Source organism: Triticum dicoccoides, chromosome 3A (assembly GCF_002162155.2).
Source record: "Triticum dicoccoides isolate Atlit2015 ecotype Zavitan chromosome 3A, WEW_v2.0, whole genome shotgun sequence".
NCBI classification, from domain to species: Eukaryota; Viridiplantae; Streptophyta; class Magnoliopsida; order Poales; family Poaceae; genus Triticum; species Triticum dicoccoides.
The window spans coordinates 41,783,440-41,804,247 of NC_041384.1; the positions used below are offsets into that span (position 1 = coordinate 41,783,440).

At 41.3% G+C, this 20,808-nt stretch overlaps 1 protein-coding gene across 1 annotated transcript; it reads left to right on the top strand.

The window, feature by feature from the left end:
• The first annotated feature begins 308 nt into the window (after positions 1 to 308).
• LOC119271866 (putative disease resistance protein RGA4) lies at positions 309 to 3,362 on the top strand. The gene has a single exon (XM_037553523.1). It carries the CDS (start codon positions 309 to 311, stop codon positions 3,360 to 3,362), a length of 3,054 nt encoding a protein of 1,017 aa, XP_037409420.1.
• The last annotated feature ends 17,446 nt before the right edge of the window (positions 3,363 to 20,808 follow it).

The window sequence follows — 20,808 nt, forward strand, 5'->3', positions numbered from 1 at the left end:
CTCAATGCAACATTTCCTGTGGTTCAGTATATATGTATGCTTCTATGCACCAGGGGTATTGTATATGTATGTGTGTAGCATAGCTCCGTTATGCTAATTTTAAAAAATATGTTAATAGCAAGTCAGTAGTAGTTAATATAGGTTAATATCTTTTATGTCGTTATAAATTTTGTGAGAGTTGACTCATGTTGAAAGCATGTTAACATACCATGTGTTGTTCATTTTCAGCCTTCAGTTTTTTGCCATTCCCCGAAACAAATCACCTTGGTGTTTTTTGGCAAACCCCTGGTGCTGAGTTTGTCTCATCCATGGGAACAATACTAGAAGTTTTGCTTCGATCATGTGCCAGTAAATTGCAAGATATCATTACTAGTGAGGCCATACTAATCTTAGGGGTGGAAGAAGAGCTCGAAGAAGTGTTGCGGCGAGTAGAACTGATACGGTGTTGTATACATGATGCTGAGAAAAGGAGGACAAAAGAGCTGGCAGTAAACAATTGGCTTGGTCAACTAAGAGATGTTATATATGATGTTGATGAAATCGTGGACGTGGCTAGATGTAAAGGAAGCAGGCTACTACTTGATGATCCTTCATCACCATCATCAAGCAAATCAGTAGCATGTAAAGCCCTTTCAGTTTCCTCTTGCTTCTGTAACATCCGATCACGTCGTGATGTTGCTGTTCGGATTAGAAGCCTCAATAGAAAGATAGAGAATATCTCAAAGGACAAGATATTCTTATCATTCAATACTAGTACACAACCTACAGAAAATGGCTCAACATCCAAACTGAAAAGAAGCTCCAATCTTGTTGAGCCTAACCTTGTGGGAAAGGAAATCATACATTCCAGTAGGAAGTTGGTGGACTTAGTTCTTGCACACAAGGAAAATAAGTCTTACAAGCTTGCTATTGTTGGAACGGGCGGAGTTGGAAAGACAACACTAGCTCAAAAAATATATAATGACACAAAAATAAAAGGAAGCTTCAAGATGCATGCATGGATTTGTGTTTCACGGGACTACAATGAAGTAACTCTTCTGAAAGAAGTTCTCCGGAATATTGGTGTGCATCATGAACAAGGTGAAACCATAGCAGAGCTGCAAAGTAAGCTTGCAGAAACAATTGAAGGGAAGAGTTTCTTTCTGGTTCTAGATGATGTATGGCATTCCAATGTATGGACGGGTTTATTTAGACTTCCCTTACATGCAACAACTAGCGAAGTAATATTGGTAACCACACAAGATAATCAAATTGCATTGAGAATAGGCACACAGTACAACCATCAAGTTGATCTCATGTCAGCAGAGGTGGGATGGGAGCTGCTTTGGAGGAGCATGAACATTGGTGAAGAGAAACAAGTGCAGAATTTTAGAAACACGGGGATTGAGATTGTTCGTAAATGTGGTCACCTCCCTCTTGCAATCAAGGTTACATCTAGTGCTTTGGCCAGCAAAGATCTAACAGAGAATGAGTGGAAAAAGTATCTGGGTAAATATATTGGCTCCCAGAGCATACTCTTGGACGAAGTAGAATTAGCTTTGTATCTAAGCTATGATGAGTTACCACATCGTCTGAAACAGTGTTTCCTTTATTGTGCTCTGTATGTTGAAGATTCTATCATTCGACGTGATGAAGTTACCTGGTTATGGATTGCTGAAGGCTTCATCGAGGAGCAGCAAGGCCAACTACTAGAAGACATAGCAGAAGAGTACTACTACGAGCTAATACATCGGAATCTCCTCCAGCCAAATAGGATAAGTTTTGACCAGGCTGAATGCAAAATGCACGACCTCTTAAGACAGCTTGCTTTGAATATATCAAGGGAAGAATGTTTTGTTGGAGATGTTGAATCATTAAGGGGTGAAAATATGTCAAAACTGCGACGTGTTACTGCTGTTATTAAGAAGGATATGTCAGTGTTACCTAGAGTGGATAAGGTGGAAGTTAAGGTGAGGACTTTCCTAACTGTTCGTGGTCCACAGAGCATCGAGGATGCATTGTTCAAGAGATTTCTGCTCCTTCGTGTTTTAGTATTGAACTGCTCACTTGTGCAAAGCATTCCAAACTATATAGGAAAACTGATACATCTACGCCTACTGAATCTAGATTGTACTGGCATATCTTGTCTTCCGAAATCCATTGGCTCCCTAAAGAACCTTCAAGTACTGAGCTTGAGATGGTGCGATGATCTGCACACTCTTCCTTCGGCAATGACCCTGTTGAGCAGTTTAAGATGTCTTGATCTTCTTGGCACAAAAATAAATCAGGTTCCAAAAGGGATTGGAAAATTGAAGCTCCTCACTTGTTTTGGAGATTATCCTGTTGGTGATGGAAGTGATAATGATGTTATACAAGATGGATGGAAGTTGGAAGAGTTGTCTTCTTTATCGCAGATGAGGTATCTTTGTCTTGTTAAATTGGAAAGAGCAGCTCACTGCAGTAGAAATGCAGTGCTTACAGACAAAAGGCATCTACAAAAACTAATACTAGAGTGGACGGAACATGGAGAGGGGTCATATTCAAAAGAAGATGTTAGTAATACTGAGAAGGTCTTTGAGCAGCTAATACCTCCGCACAACCTGGAAGTCATGTGTATTTTACATTTCCTTGGTCAGCAGTATCCCACCTGGTTTGGTGCCACCTGTTTGTCTTCATTAATGTCCTTGGTCTTCATAGGTGTACGATCATGTGTGCATCTTCCACCCATTGGGCAGCTACCCAACTTGAAATTTCTGAGAATTGAAGGAGCACATGCAGTTACCAAGGTTGGACCTGAATTTGTTGGTTGCAGGAACAGTGATCCCGTATGGAATGAGTTGGTTGCTTTCCCAAAACTTGAATGGTTGATCTTCGCAGATATGCCCAATTGGGAGGAGTGGTATTTTTTTGAGGAAGAAGTTGCTGCTGCTGATGTAAGGGGAGAGGATGGAGCTGCTGAGATTCGAAAAGAGGATGCCCAACCTGCAAGGGTGCGACTGCTGCCTCGTTTGTTGGAATTGCAACTTCACGGCTGCCCAAAGCTGAGGTATCTCCCGCAGCAGCTTGGAAAGGATACCGCCTGTTTGAAGGAGCTAAGTTTAAGAGAACTAAACAACTTGAAGTCTGTGGAGGACCGTCCAGTGCTCTCTGAGGTCCTTGTTATTGGGTATTGTGAAGGCCTGGAAAGGATCTGCAACGTCCCTCAAGTGACTGAGCTGCGTGTATTTGGTTGTCCAAACTTAAGCCATGTAGAGGGGTTGGACAGTTTGCAGCAGCTGTGGCTGGGCGAGGATATGAAAGAGGTCTCTTCCCGCTGGGTGCCTGGGCTTCAAGAGCAGCACATGCGACTTCATGGCGAAGACATGGATATCTACACATGTTAGACGGCACAAGGTATATTTGAACAGCACATACCGATTCAATATTTATTATTGTGTCTTTGATTCCTTTAGCAGCCATGATTCATGTTCTGACAATTCAATTTTCTACCTCAGTGGATTTTTTTTTCCAAAAGTACCTCGGTGGATTCATGCACAAATCACATTTTTGTTCAGGTACATGCCACTATATATGCTTATGGAACAAAAATGCCTGAACTTTGTACACATTCCAAAACTGGTAGATGTCTTTTTTTTTTGCAAGGGAAAACTGGTAGATGTCCATTGGCTACAGAGTGCAAGCATACAAGTTCTTAAGTGCAGTATAATTTAGCTCTAAAAAACTCATGTGTTTTCCTGCTGTAACTAACATGCATTGAACTGGAGACCCATGTTGTGGCTTACATTCTCATAATCTTCCTCTTAGAGTTGATGATATCGGCAAACCGTGAAAGGCGGCGACAAGTTCTTTCAAGAAGCTATCTGTCATCTGTGGGAGGAGAAGCGTCAAAGATAAGGGGCAAGCTCTGTTCTCTGCGATGGAGCTGAAGAAGAAGAAGGAAACTGCAGAAACTACTTACTAGCTACACCATCTGCCAAAAAACTTGATAGTGCAATGCAGTGCTCTTCAGTGGTACTACTATCGTTTTCTTTTCTGAACTTCATTATTGGGGCAAGCTTGCATTCTGAATCTGGTTTTCTTTGCTGCTTCAATAAATTGGGGCGGGGGGAAACCCCTTTCATTCAAAAAAAAAAAAAAACTTCATTATTGTGTGATGGAGATCGATGATACTCCTGTACGATTTTATCTGCGTTTTAATTACTTATATGTGAAACGCACTGCACTGTGCTCGGGTTTAAGCTAAGTGTGTCTGATCTGTCTTGGGCCACTGTTAGGCGCAGTGGCTGTTTAGTTTAGTTGGGAGGAATTGGATATATTTGGTTAATTGGAACGTTGCCTGTAATCAAACTGAAGCGAGGTGCATCTCGTGTGCAGTACTGTATTTGTTTACTCCCACGCTGGATTGGATGTAATCGAACCTTAAATCTTGTGTGCGGGACTAATAAGGTTACTGCACTCGTGGACGGACTGCAACCAATCAACAAAGTTTTTTTTTCAGAGGACACTGTTCAGCTCGCCAACTGTTCTGAGCACACTGAAATTGCAGAACACGTATTGCCAAGCCTGTGCGTGTGCACGCCCTGGTGAATGAAATGGCAAACGCCTGGACGATGAAGATGATGCCCAACTCTGCAGAATAAACATGGCACGAACATGTGCAGTGCGGCGAACGAAATCTGCTGTTGCTGCGCTCCGGGAGCACAACCCCGGCAGGAGGTACCCGGCCCCGGAGCTCTAGAACTTCAGCAAAGGATGGCCGCGGCGACGACGGGGCCGTCCAAGTACGTTCTGAAGCAGCTCTGTTCTCCGCAACTAAGCTAAAGAAGAATAAGGAAATTGCAGAAACCTTACTACTAGTAGTACTATCTTTTCTGAACTCAATTAGTATGTGATGGAGATGAATGCATCTTATCCGCATCTTAGTTAATTGTCGAATGTTAACTGCATATGCTTGATGGCCAATTAGTTGGAAGGAATTGGAAACATGTTCGTTCTTTCAGTGTGACTCGGGCTCATGTTATTTTTTTTCTTCAGTTCAGAATGGTTCTGGATTATTTTTTTTACTATTATTTTCTCTGTTTTTGTCTAGTGGCTTCAATACGTTTATTTTATATTTTTCCTTTTCAATTCCTTACATTTTCTTAAAATTGGAAAAAAATAAATTCCATGAAAAAAATTATAGTTAACTTTAAGATTTATAAATATTTTCAAAACATTTTTTTACAAATTTAAAAAAAATTAATTAAATTTTGTGAACATTTTTAGAAACTGTGGAATATTTTTAAATTCAATTTTCTAAAATATCATGAATTTTTTTCTATTTTTATAAAAAGGGTAAATCATAAAAGGAAAACAAAGAAACAATAAACTAAACCAGGCGCTCGGCCCGCACATAGGCCGGCCCAAAGCGTTCGCCGCAGGACGCGTTGGTGCTGCTTAGTGCAACGTCATTTTTTTCTTTGATATAACAATTATAGGTAGTGGACCTAATATCTAAGTAATATGCAAAGTAACTCCTATGACTAAGAATTACAATGAAATCTCTTGTAAATAACTTCGTGGTATCAATCTCTATTTGAAGAAATACTTCAAAAACTATGGTAAAGAGACTGCAATTAGAGTGTAGCAACAATGTTGTCATTCTTTAACCCACACGAACATTATCAATAATAGTTTTTAAAAGTGTCTTGAGTCATCCATCTAAAAAGATGAGAAGCCTTGATCGATGAACGTAGTTGGGCTGGGATGATCCCCTAGAAGTGCAGGTCGTCGAATCACTATATCTTCACCATGGTGTCCATCAAAGATTCCACCTCCACAAATAATCAAACCAACAAAAAAAATTGACACAACAACATAAACTCATTAGATCCGAATAATCGGATCTACGAGTATAGAAAACTCTCTAACCTCATGACGCTGCCAAAAGAACGAGAGGAAATTTATTCTCACAAAACTATGAAGATCACTAGACGTTGACAAAGAACATAGATGTCTTGAAGATCCGATGTCACCCTACCTCTCAGCGCCAAGATGACAGCTGGAGATGAGGGGACCTAAATTTCTCAGATGGCGGTGGGACGGCCACATGAGAAAACCTCACATGAAGTTCCCTATCAGCCTCTCTTTCGCTGTGGGGACGGGTCGGCTGCAGCGAGCCCGACCTAGGCCAGCTAGGTAACCAGAAGCCGAATCAAGCTGACTTATGCGTTTTATTTATTTTTCTAATTTCCTTCACATTTTTATATTATTTTTTATTATTTTTTTAATTTGAGAAATTTTAATACTATATTTGAAAAAAAAGAATGTATAGAAAAAAATTGGTGCATATGAAAAAAAGTATAGCGTGAATGAAAAAAATATCAATGTTAATCATGTGTACCAAAAATGTTAATCGTGTGTAAGAAAAATATTAATCATGTGCATGAAAAAAATTTATCGTTCAGAAAATGTGTCAACATGTATTGAAAAAAATATGTAACACATATTTGAAAAATATATTAAAAACTTGTTTTGGTAAAACTGTTAAACATGTATTTAAAAATTATTAAACAAGTATAAAAAATGTTTTACATGTATATACAAAAAATGTACAACGTGTATGATTATGTAGAGATGTGTTACAAAAAGAAAAAACATAAAAAAATGACAATGAAACGAAAAAACAAAGAAACAAAAAAAACGAAAGAAAGGAACAAAGAAAAAAATTATAAAGAAGAAACAAGAAAACCCAAAGAAAACTGCTGCAAAAACAAAGAAACCGATAACATAATGAAGAAAAAGGAAAATCAAAGAAAACCAGCGAATAAAAAGAGTACCTAATAAAAAAAGAACACCGGACTGTATCAATCGAGACAGCCGGGCTCCATGTACCACCGGCGTGGATCCACGTTCAACTCGCGTGTGCGCTGTGGATAATGAGCTCTGATCGATCTTACCGGGAATTCTTGTTCACCCACGAAGGCCACATGGATGGAACTAGCTTTTTCCTTTTTTGAAATGGATGGTACTAGGTAGCTAAACAATACTCCTATGGTTGTTTAGTGCAAGTGTCCGAGTGTTGTAACTATACTTAGTACTCTCTTCGGTTCTTTTTACTCCGCATATAAGATTTGTCTGAAATTAAACTTTGTTGACTTTGACCAAATTTATTTGATCTATTTTTCTTTTGGGGATTTTCAAATTTTCTTTTCTCTTTGTTTCATTTAGTTTTCCTTCGTTTTTTTCATAAAATTATTCATTTTCCTCTTTGCTTTATTTTTATTTTCACAATTGTTCTTGGAAAACATTATGAATAATTTTTAAAACAAGATAATTTTTTTACATTATACTATGAATATTTTTAAATACATGATGATTATTTTAATACATAATGAATATTTATTAAAACACATGAATACCTTTAAAATTCACCAACATTTTTTAGAACTAGATGAACATTTTCATATGTGTGAATATTTCTTTAATCAAACGAATATTTATGAGATACATGGTAAAAAATTTGAACATACGATAAATGTTCTTGGATTTCGCTAAGATTTGCTTCCAAAATACATAATTAAATTTTTTACTGTGCGATGGACAATTTTGAAACAGCCATTGATTTTTTTAATACACGGTGAACATTAGTTTCAATAAATAAAATAAAACATTTTTCAGAAATATATATTATTAGAACATTTCGAAGTGAATGAAGAAGGGAAAAAAACTGAAGCGTAGCTACTAGGTAGCCTGTAAGCGAAGGAAATGCAAATATATAACCATTTTTAAAATTGAAAATGTATAGCCGTGCTATCTATCAAGGGGCGTACCTATGTCTCGCTTGACACGAGACTAAGTAAGCGCTTGCGTCATGGTATCGCAATCGGTCTGGCCCAGGTAGGTTCGTCCTTTTCCCATGTGTTTTGGTTTATTCATTTTTTATTTTATCTTTAATTAAAAAAATCGTACTTACATATATTTAAAATAAAAATCATTAATTTGAAAAAATGTTATCGGAATGTAAAAAAATTGTTAGGTTAATGCAAAAAAAAAAAGATAGCATACAAAATATGTTTGTGACATTTAAAAAATGTTCACGCATCTCAGCAAAATGTGTGTGACATCGTTAAAAAAGTTAATTGTATGTTTAAAAATGTTAAACTTATACCAATTAAATGTTTCAGATGTGTTTTAAATATGTACAGTGTTTATGAAAAAGTAGACATCAAACATGTATTGGAAATAATTGTTAATCATTTATTTAAAAATGCTTGTCATCTATTTTACAAAATTAAACGTGTATAATTTTTTTTCTTGATGTATATGGAAAATATAGGCATAAAATATTTTCAAAATTTTAATCATAAATTTTAAAAATGTTTAACATGTATTGGTTGCATATAAAATGTTGTACTATGTGTACGAAAAATATAGACATCAAAACATATATTTGAAATAATGTTAGCCATGTATATGAAAAATGTTAAACATGTATTAAGTTTTTTTAGATCCATATCTAAAAAGTACAGTGTGTATGAAAACAATAGACATTGGAGCATATATTTGAAAAGAATATGCTAATCATGCTATTGAAAAATGTTAAACCTATATTAAAAATATTGTTTACATATACAAAAATGTTCAATATATAAAAAAAGTGTAGACATGTCTTGAGGAAAAGAAAAAAAACTAAAGAAAGAAACAAACAAAATTGAAGAGAGAAAAGGAAACAAGAAATTAAAGAAAAACCAAACACCTAGGGTAGATACATTGTGCTAGCGACCTAGTGTGATTTTCCACGGACAGCACCCGCCGGCCCCTCATACCTTATTCCCCACATCCATATATCTCAAATCCATGCAAATCCATGCACGCCCATCATACACGTCAAGGTCGCACGTTAATAACAAATGTTGGTTTCAAAAATATAGAGGTCTTGTTACATAAAATTTATTTTGAGTGCACAGCTTAAACATTAGCTCTTTGGTTTTTATTGTGGGTCCACATATGCCCCACAAGGTCATTGAGTAGCTCCATGTACACCTGATGATCTAGAAGATTCTGATGCATATGCAGAAAGTTCATAAGCTGAGTTGCATCTTGATCTTTCGGGATTTGAACTTGTTCTCTACGTGCTTCAAAATCATTGATTTGGGCTACACCATCATCCTTATCCTCGACAATCATATTGTGCAAAATAACACATCATGCCATCAGCTGCCACAAAGAATCTGATTTCCACATAATTGCAGCTCCATGAACAATTCCCCAACGAGCATGAAGCACTCCGAATGTCCTTTCTACATCCTTCCTAATTGCTTCATGCATTTGTTGCAGAGTGGCTTTATTTGTTGCCCTGTGGTTCAGATATGATCGTCACTAAATGCCGCGCACTGAGGATAGATGTCGTCGGCAAGATAATATCCCATGTTGTACTCACGTCCGTTGACCGTGTAGTTGCACGGCGACGACCCCCATTACAAAGCCTCATAAACACCTGAGATCGTTGAAGCACGTTGATGTCATTGTGAGATCCCGACATTCCAAAGAAAGCATGCAAAATTCCTAAGTCATGTGATGTCACTGCTTCAAATATAATGGTGACCTCTTTGGTGTGACCTTGATACATTCCTTGTAAACCTTTGGGCAACGGAGCGGCGAGACAGATGTCGAGGAGGAGGAAGAAAAGAGGAGAGAGCAAATGGATTCGATAGGTTGATTTGGTGGATTTGGTGCATTTTCAGGTCGAGTTGGGGCCGGGTCCGACGTGGTGGACATGTCCAGTCACTTTAATATTTGTCCCATATTTGGGTTAGATATGAGAGGTGCCGGTCAGCCTAGGCGTTTGAGGCGGGTTTGGAGCACACTAGTAGAAAACAGGGCTTTGGTCCAGGCAGGGCAAGCCCATTAATTTTGGTTCACACACGAACCGGGACCAATGAGGGCATAGGTCCCGTTTCATGAGGCCAGGACGCGGGCCCGGCCTCGAGGGCCATTGGTCCCGGTTCGTCTGAGACCATTGGTCCCGGTTCCAGAAACAAACCGTTACCAATGGACCTTGCTCCTGGCCCACCACCATTAGTCCCAGTTGGTGTCTGGAACTGAGACCAAAGGTGTTTTTTCCCAAACAAAAGTATAATATTCTACAATAGCAAAAAGAATCAACTAAAAAGCTTTAATAAAACTCTAATAGGAAAAGGAATCAACTAAAAAAATCAATAAAAAATGAAATTTATGCAACTTAAATTAGATAAAATTTATGCAACTAAAATGAAAACCTTTGTAACAGATGAGTTTTCATCCAAAACTCTGATACTTCGAAAGAGATTATCCGTTTTGTACACGAAGTGCATCTAATTTTTGTCGTAACCCTCTCAACTTTTTAGCACATGCTATGTGGGTGAAATGATGATTACATGCCTACTTTCAACCTTTTCAGAGTTCATTTGAAGTGCTTTTGAATTTCAGGGTCATGTAGCTCAAAAAGAATCAGTAAATGCATGAAAAATAACAAATGAAGTCAGGAAGGGTTGAAAAGTGATGATGTGCCTTTGAATGGTGCATTTTGAACACACAAAAAGTTTGAAGTTTAAATAAGTTCAAAAAATTAAAATCGCTTTGTAACAGATGAGTTTTCGTCCGAAACCCTAATACTTCGAAGGAGATTGTCCATTTTGTATACGAAGTGCATCCAGTTTTTGCCGTAACCCTCTCAACTTTTTAGCACATGCTATGTGGGTGAAATGATGATACCATGCCAACTTTTAACCTCTTCAAAGTTCATCTGAAGTGCTTTTGAATTTCAGGGTCATTAGGTCAAATAATGAACTAATATAAAAAAGAATGATTTGAAAAACTTTTATGAAACTCTAATATAAAAAATAATAAACTAAAAGAATGAACTAGAAAACTTTAATGAAACTCTAATAGAAAAAAGAATGAACTAGAAAACTTTAATGAAACTCTAATAGAAAAAGTATTATTGAAACTAAAATTATATAAAATTTATGCAACTAAAATTATCAAAGTATTTGCTGTTCAAAACATTATAAGCAAAAAGAATTTTCATAATAAAAAAAGTAGAAACAAAATAAAATAAATAAGTAAAAACAAAATAAACTTTAATAAATAAGTAGAAACAAAATAAAATAAAATAAACCTTAATAAAATAAAATAAATAAAAATAGCAACTGTAAAAAAGAAAACAAAAACTGGGAAAAAAATAAAAAATGCCACCTACTGGGCCATCACGTCCTGAATACGACTAGGAACCCAGCTAGTTGGGTCAGGATTCAGGCCCGCAGAAGGCCCAGCAGGCCCACAGGCATAACAGTGTGACATTAGGCCCACATGCCTGCAATTTAGAGGAGTTCGAGAGAGATGGTAGGGCGGCGCTTATAAACAGGTGCTGTAGCTCCTCAGCTAGCGAGGTGGGACTAAATATCCCACCGCACCACGGCTTTGGCAGGCGCAAGCCATTGGTTTCGGTTGGTGCCACCAACCGGGACCAATGCCCACCTTTGGTCCCGGTTTGTGGCATCAACCGGGACTAAAGGGGGGCATTGGTCCCGGTTGGTGGCACCAACTGGGACCAAAGGTCTTTGTTTTCCATCCTTTGGGCTGCTAAAAAGAGACCTTTGGTCACGGTTGGTGGCATCAACTGGGACTAAAGTGGGGCATTGGTCCCGATTGGTGCCACGAATCGGGACCAATGCTTCATGTATATATAGCAACCACTTTAGAAAATTTCAGTTTTCGTCTAGCAGTTGCCCCAGACGACGCGCGCAGAGGATCTCCTCGACGCCGCCAGGCTGCCGGACGCCAGCGCCGTTGCCCCCGTCCCGGAGCCCACACCGCCGCCGTCCACCGCCCGCGCCATCGCCGTCTGCCGCCCACGCCGACTCCGTCCGCCGCCCGCGCCATCACCGTCCACCGCCCACGCCGTCGCCCGTGCCCCTGCCCCCGGCCCACGTGCCCCCGCACGCCATCGCCGTCGCCGTCACCCGCCCCCGCCGACACCCTAGCCGCCCCAGTCGTCGCCCTCGCCGGCCGGCCCCGCTGTGAGCCGCCACCGCCCTGGCTCTTTTCTTTTCATTTTTTTATTTTACGATTTGGTTTTGCTTATTGAATGCTCAAATTGGAAAACTACTCCTACTTTGAATGCTAAAATTAAACGCTCGATATGTCCTTTTTAGAAAGATGATTAAACGATATTTCGGGTTGACTTTAAGTCTGTCGAGGCCCCACCATATATGAAAGAGGACGAAGAAGCCCGACTGTTGTCGTGGGGGTCGTTTCTCCTTCTTCTCCGGGTGCTAGACCTTTGTTATGCACTAGGGGAAGAAGGAGTAACGACCATCACCGACGGTCGCGAGTGTTAGAGAGAAATCAGTGAGGGAGAGTCTCCATCATATAGACTCGGCAGACCGATAGTCAACCCATGATGAATATTAATGATCTATTTTAATTTTTATAGTACATATATTGAATTGTACAGGTTTAATCTTTGAATTATGAACGTAGAAAATGTCGTCATCGGACGACGAAAGTCTCCCGGGGGAGTGCAGCTGGTGCAACGACACCGAGGTTTGTGCGACAAGCCTCACTTGGACGAAGATCGGTGCTTCAGCATTAAGCTCCAGGAGACCTTCGATGTTGAAACGGTACGCAACGACGAAAAGTGTTCTTTTCGTAATTAAGCATGACTTCAACTATTTCAACGTGTAATTTTCATCTTTTACAATTCGAGTAGCTTATCGCATGCCAGGAAAGACGCTATGTCTTGGAGAGGATGGATTTTGAAGACCATGAAAATTTCGAAACAAAGAAAATTCACCTAAGGGCCCATCATAATGTGGATTTTGAAATAAATCTATATAATTCTGAGAGCGTAACCCATTTTGATTGCAAAAATTGGGAAGCACTTTGCAAGATGTATGGTTTTTATGAGGGTATGCTTGTCACCATGGATCTTGGTGATCCTGACATCGACCAAGACAATATGGACATTTGGTCCTTGTTGACATGCTTCCAATTCTACCGCTATGTGAGTTTCTCAAACATAGTTGTTAACTAATTTATATTGTTCATTTCAAAATAGTTGACAGCTTATTTCCATTGACAGCTTATTTTCATTGTTCAAACAATGTGCGGAACATGATAGACAGAACCTACTATACCGATGGCTTTGAGTTAACTTATCAGGAGAAAAATCATCTGCTTGCATTTTGTACTGATCTTGAGAATTACAATATCTATAATAAAACTCCTCCATATTATGGTCAATACGTGCCACTAGTGCACGTGGTGAACTACGATAACATCCATGGAGATGTCATGGTAAGATTTTTTACTATTACGACGTCCGTGCATCTTTTGCATAAATTCTTTTAAAACTTAACTACATTGCTAACTACGAAGTTATTACTATGTTTTTCAACAGAAAAATTTCGGATGATTGTGTGCCTCATCTATGTATCAGAATGGTCGCCTTGATGTTTTGAACATACAGATAGAGCGTCCTACGAACCTCACCTGTCCATATCGGATTTGTAAAAGAAGTGGAGACATGAAAATCACAGAATGGAAAAAAAATGTATGGACGGTCGTAAGGAGGTACTTGGAAGCAAAAGGAAGCGGAGTGCAAGAATTGGAGACAGGATGATCTCCATTCTCCATAATGGAGAGCCAGGGCCTATATTATTTTATGCTATTTTACCTTAAAGAGGGTATTTAAGTCCGACCTAATACTGATGATCATGTGCTAAGAACAATTAAGTTGGGTTGGTTCGATGACTATAAGGATGATGATCGTATAACTTGTTATTAATAACGAGTAGAAGTTGTATGATGATGATTAGTAGGACTTGTTATTATGATGATGCATGATGTGAGCATAAAGAGTTTTTATATATCAATGGGTGAAATGAATATGGATTGGATTGAAGTGAAGGCAACATGTGGTGCATGTCGAAAGTAGTACTAATTCAAACTTGATCAAGTTAGGATATTAGTATTATTTTCGACATGCACCACACATGTTGCCTTCACTTCAATCTAAGCCATGTTTAGACATAGTAGTAGCGCTGGTAAACCAAACACGGAGATAAGAGAGAACACTTCTCTCTATTAGCTAGCTAACACCCTAAATTAACCCCCAAAACCCCAAAACCACTCTTAAAAAAACAAAAATCTCAGCTCCTGCCAGCTCCTGACGCGTTGATGCCTTTTAATCCCGATTGGTGCTACCAACCGGGACCAAAGGCCCTCCTGTCTGGGCTCGCCGCAGCGGCCACGTGGAGGCCCATCTGTCCCGGTTGGTGTAAGAACCCGGACTAAAGGTATAGGGCTTTAGTACCGACCCTCTAGTCCCGGTTCCCCAACCGGGACAAATGTGCCCTACGAATCGGGACAAATGACCTTTTTTCTACTAGTGGCATCTGATATGCTCTAATATTAGTACTTGCGGAGATGCTCTAAGGCAGGAAGGGAAACTAAGATGACGGTTGGATCAAAAATTGGATGTCGGGGAGCAACGCCAAGTGGCACAAGGAACGAGGTATGCAGTAGCCTGGCCGTCTGGCACACGCACACGTCACCCCTTCGCGTGTTTTGCCAGTCTTTTCTTCATCCGACCTCCATCGATCCACGAAAGATTACGCCGGCCGCCGCTCGGGGGCAGAATATTCAATTATTCATCAACGAATCATCTCTCGTGCATCGCTTCCTATCTTGTGTTGTGTGGGAGGTATCGCGCGCTCTCTTAACTGAAAGCGGAGTGGTGCAATTTTGGAGCTATACCTCCGGCGCCCCGTTTCTTGACCGGACCCCTCGCACGGTCGCAGCAGGACAAAACCTCCTAGTCCTCATCGAGGGAATTGCAACTCCTGCCAATGACACGGCAAAGCTGCTCGTCCTATGACCTTTGTATAGCATCGATCGACGTCCAAGCCTATAAATGTGTACGTGCATTTACGTACGTTCTCCCTTCATAAACCTCGATCGCTCCCCTCATCCTTCTATCTACCTAAACGGTCCAGCTGATCCTGATCCAGCATGTCCACCGCAGCTGCCTTACAAGTCGACGCCACCACGGTGGACATTGAAGTGGAAGGCTTAGGCCACATCGCGGAGCTCGCATCAGCAGGCAGCGCACCGGCGCCGTCGATGCACGTTCAGCTCGCGCGTGCGCTGTGGATAGTGAGCTCTCTCACTATGGCCGCGGACGTGAGCGCCGGGCTGTTCCAGCCGGCCAGGGGCCCCGTGTTCGGCGGCCACAGCACCGCCTACTACGGCGTCCTCGCCGCCATTCTCGCCATCGTGGTCGTCGAGATGGCCACTGCCTATTGGCTTCCACGCCGCTCCGGCGCCCAGGATGGGGATGAGGATGACCGTGGCCGCGTCCTCGCGTTCGCCAATGGCATGCTGCGGTTCGCCGTGGTGCTCCTCCTTATCATGGTGTTTGCGGTGGGCGGTTTCGCGCTCACCGTCAAAGTCTGAATTGATCGATCGAATTCCCGGTCCCCCGGGTAGCGCAGCGCGCGGGGCCGCGGGCGGCGCCATGCACGCAAGAGGCTAAGCTAAGCTAATCTTGTGAGTTTCGGTTGCTTAATTAGTCCAACTGTCAAAGTGTTATACCGCTAGCTAGTAGTATAAGCATTACCAGTATTGTACGTAGAAAACAAAAAAGTGCTGGACTCCAATACTAGTATGCGCAGTCTCAGAGCGTAGTTTGTCTGGCACTGGCAGCTCTTGCTCATTGTTCTTGGCTTGGTATATCATCTTTCTTTTGTGCGTGTAGGCTTCGCATCATCTTAGATACGGCCGGTGGGGCAATGAACAGTGAATGTAACGATAGTGTTCAGAAAAAGAAAAGAGAAAGTTGCCGTGTAATTTTTCTTGAGTGAAAATTGTCTCTCTTTTTCTTTTTTGAGGGAAGAGTGAAAACAGTCTTGTAATTGTGTGCTCGATGTACGCTGGTTACATGTCGTAAATTATTTAAGAAAAAAGAAGCACCATGAGAAAAGGTATAAAACATGTGGCAGGGCGGCCACCATATAACGCCCAAACCTGTCGCTCGCCCTTCTCCATCTGACTGACGCAGAAGAGGAGCGTCTTCTGTTATGTACTCGTTGGCCGCTCGCCGTTGACCCCAACCCCAACCCAATCCCCACTAGCCGGCGGAGTCGGGAGCATACGGGACCCGCGGAGGCGCGAGGACATGGCCAATTCCTCCCCCGCATCCTCACGCTTCCCCGACCAAGTCCTCCCTCGTGCCCAGGGCATCATCCATCAGGGTAATAGGGTATGTGCCCTCTCTCTCGACCGGACCTCCTCTTTATGTTTATGCTTATGCTCGCCTGCTCCTTAGATTTGGCGCTGAACTCGCCATGTGCTGCTCATATTGCGCCGGGGTGCTGCTCATATTACCAACTACTATAAGCAGTTATTTGGACCTCCGGAACGGAGTTTTGTGTCTTTGGATGAGTCAAGAGTTGAGGATGTTCCCCAACTTCAGACGAAAGAGAATGAGATTTTGACTGCCCCTTTCACGGAGAAGGAGGTGTATGAGGCCATTGCACAAATGAATAATAATAAAACGCCAGGACCAGATGGGTTTCCGGCGGAGTTCTACAAAAAGTGCTGGCATTTCATTAAACATGACCTGTTGCTCATGTTTCATGAATTGTTTAATGGTCAGCTTCATTTATTCAAGCTTAATTTTGGAACAATAACTCTTCTTCCTAAGAAGACAGAGGCTATTCGCATTGAGCAGTTCAGACCCATTTGTTTGCTTAATGTAAGTTTCAAAATTTTCACTAAGGTTGGGACGAACCGACTCACGCAGATAGCGCATACGGTGGTGCAACCGTCCCAGACTGCTTTCATGCCGGATAGAAATATCCTTGAAGGGGTGGTCGTCTTGCATGAAACGCTCCACGGAATTCACTCAAAAAAACTTGATGGGGTGGTTTTTAAAGTGGATTTCGAAAAAGCATACGATAAAGTCAAATGGCCTTTCCTTCATCAGGCGTTGCGTATGAAAGGATTCGACAAGGCATGGCGCGACCAAATTGATTCCTTTACGCAAAAAGGGAGTGTAGGGATTAAAGTGAATGACGATATAGGTCACTATTTCCAGACACATAAAGGCCTAAGACAGGGGGATCCAATGTCACCGATCTTATTTAACATAGTAGCTGATATGCTATCTATTTTAATAGGCCGGGCCAAGGAGGCGGGGCAGGTTTCGGGCTTGGTTCCGCACCTAGTTGATGGAGGTATATCCATTTTGCAGTATGCTGATGATACGATCATCTTTATGGAGCATGACTTGGTGAAAGCTAGGAATATGAAGCTTGTGCTGTGCTTATTTGAACAATTGTCTGGACTCAAGATTAACTTCCACAAGAGCGAATTGTTTTGCTTTGGAAGAGCTACTGAGGACCAAGTGGCGTATAAGCAATTGTTCGGATGCGAGTTGGGTTCACTACCGTTTACTTACTTGGGCATTCCCATTCATCATCGTAAGCTTACGAACAAGGAGTGGAAGTGTATTGAGGATCGTTTTGAAAAGAAACTAAGCTGTTGGAAAGGGAAGCTCATGTCATATGGAGGTCGATTAATTTTGATTAATTCGGTTCTCACAAGTATGCCTATGTTTCTTCTATCCTTCTTTGAGATCCCGGTGGGGGTTAGGAAGAGATTAGACTTTTATCGATCCCGGTTTTTTTGGCAAAACGATGAGTTGAAACGTAAGTATAGGCTTGCCAAATGGGACATCATCTGTAGGCCCAAGGACCAAGGCGGTCTAGGCATTGAAAATCTAGAGATCAAGAATAGATGTCTCCTTAGCAAGTGGCTTTTTAAACTTTCATCCGAGACAGAGGCTACTTGGGCACAAATTCTGCGTAATAAGTATCTTCAGTCAAAAACTTTAGCTCAGGTGACGGTGCGCCCAACTGATTCACCGTTTTGGAAAGGGTTGATGAGAGTCAAGCCCCTCTTCTTTAACAGGACAAAAATCTTAGTTGGTGATGGAGCTACTACGAGGTTCTGGGAGGATACGTGGCTAGGAGAAACACCTCTGGCACGTCAATATCCCACACTGTATAACATTGTTCAACGTCGAGAAGTATACGTTGCAAATGTCTTACAGTCAACGCCTCTCAATATTAGCTTCCGGAGGACACTAGTGGGTGAACGATGGGAGGCATGGCTTCATCTTGTACGACGGCTGATGGATGTCCAACTGTCTCAGGATCCAGATAGGTTGTTTTGGAAATTGACAAAGGACCGTAGGTTCTCGGTTAAATCCATGTATCTGGATGTCATTAATACTAGTGTCATTCCTTGCTCCAGACATGTCTGGAAAGTTAAGGTACCTTTGCGAATTAAAGTGTTTATGTGGTTTGTGCATAAAAAAGTAATTTTGACAAAGGATAATCTGGCAAAACGCAATTGGGTGGGTTCTGCTAGATGTAGTTTCGGCGATTGTAATGAAACTATCAGGCACCTCTTTCTGGATTGTCCACTGGCTAAGCTTCTTTGGCGTTCGATTCATATTGCCTTCAATATTATTCCACCTACTTCTATCAATATGTTGTTTGGAACATGGCTTGATGGGGTAGACTTGGTTTTAGCAAGACTCATTCGTGTTGGCGCGTGTGCCTTGTTATGGGCAGTATGGAACTGCAGAAATGATTTGGTTTTTAACAGAGCAACGAACTTTCATTTTTTGCAGGTTATCTTCAGGGCCACAGCGTTGATCCGTATGTGGTCGCTACTCACTCCGATGGAGGACAGGGGGCATTTGGCTACTGCGTCTACCCGATGGGAGATGGTAGCTCGGGTTATTTTCAACCGGTTTGGATGGCGGTCATGTAATAGGATAGGCATGTAGTGCTCCTATTTTTTGCCAGCCGGTTGTGGCTTTATGTTTACGCTCGTCTGAGCGGCTTGTCGTCTTTTTTACTTTAAACCTGCTGAAGACTTTGTGACACTCTCTATTTTAATATTATGAGCCGTATGCATCTTATTGATGCAGAGGCTGGGGTTGCACCCCTTTTCAAAAAAAATAAATTTCGATGTAATTTAGAGCCAATTTGAGAAGGGCGTTTCCATTACGCTGAAACTCTGAACCGTCTGGACTACAGTAGTTCCGAATGTTGCAATATGTTGTTGGGGGTACGAAAATGAATTCTACTATGTATGTCTGCGAGGGATTTATCTGGCAAATGGGAGGCATAGGAAAATCTCGCCTATTTTCACAATCCCGTTTATTGAAAATTGGGACCAGCTGCATTTTTTTTATCAAACTGGACATTGGAATAAAATTACAGAAGGTGTAAGATATTGAAACTGCACATTGCAGTAGTATCTCACAGACACATTCGGCCTCCAATGACGCAATGGCAGTCCCCTGTATCGCTCCTATATATCAATCACCTCATGATCCGTGTTTGTCTTTCCCAACTGTTGATATCAATCACCTCACACGTATCCTCCGGTGACCTGCCATGCTACAACGGTGCACCTCACAGTGTTGCGCCAGTCCTTCACCAATGAGGACAGTGGGATCGCCTACCGTGACTAGTGCCTGTGGGTGATTGAAAGACATAGCTCTTCAGGTGAAATTAGCCCCTAAAATCTGTGCAAACCTGGTCTAGTTGTTTTCTCATCCTCAATGAAACGTTGCTCTGTTTGTTGGGCTTCTAATTGATTGGAAAGTACTTGATGCCCCTAGGTGAAAGTTGAACCAGCACAGTTGAAAGTTTGGTTTATCTTGGGTTTCTATTACAAATTCGAGTTGAAAGTTTTACTGAAATTCCCTAGTTCAAACATTGAGCATGAAAGCTGTGTTAGGAGCTGAGGCAATGTTGAGAGTGGTCTTCAGCTGCTGAGCAAAGCTGCATATGTCCACCAAGATGCCAAATAGATTGATGCATCTGTGTTGAAGAGTTAAATGCTCCCATGTTTTCCACATTTGGCATCATCTTTCTAGCCTTCTTTTCTAGATTTATGCTGCAATTGTTACATTTTGTCCATATAAATCTGTAACACTAACCTTGATGCTTCTTGTGCTCCTTGCAACTAAAATTCGTTTGGTAATCTGCATTGCAGTCGGGTTGTGTCTCTGTCGACTTGCGTGCTGTTGGCATCGTGGTGGGCTTCACACTGAAGAGAAGGCTGTCCCACTGGGCTGCTAGGTTGTTCATGAGAATCAGGGATCATAACTAGCTAGCTAATGCACATCTCTTAAGTATTCTTCACAAGCGTTCTCTTCTTATCCTCTAGCCCCAAGTTGAACTTACTTGATTGCTTGCACTAACTGTAATCAAACAAGTCAGTGGTTTTGTAAACTGCGTCGCAAATCTCTTTTAGGTGATCTGTACTGGCAATTGTGGTATGTGCACATTCTGCCTCCCTCTTGCCATCAAGGTTACTGGTAGTGCTTTGGCAAGCAGAGATCTAACAGAGAATGCGTGGAAAATGTTGTTGGCCAAATATAATGGCTCCCAGAGCATGCTGTTGGATGAAATACAAGGAGCTCTATACCTAAGCTATGATGAGTTACCTCATCGTTTGAAGCAGTGTTTCCTGTATTGTGCTCTGTATGCTGAAGATTCTATCATTGCACTTGATGAAGTTACCTGGTTATGGATTGCTGAAGGCTTCATAGTGGAGCAGCAAGGCCAGCTACTAGAAGACATAGCAGAAGAGTACTATTATGAGCTAATCCATCGGAATCTCCTCCAACCAGTTAAAAATATTTTTGACAAGTATTCATGTCGAATGCATGACCTCTTGAGACAGCTTGCTGTAAATATATCAAAAGAGGAATGCTTT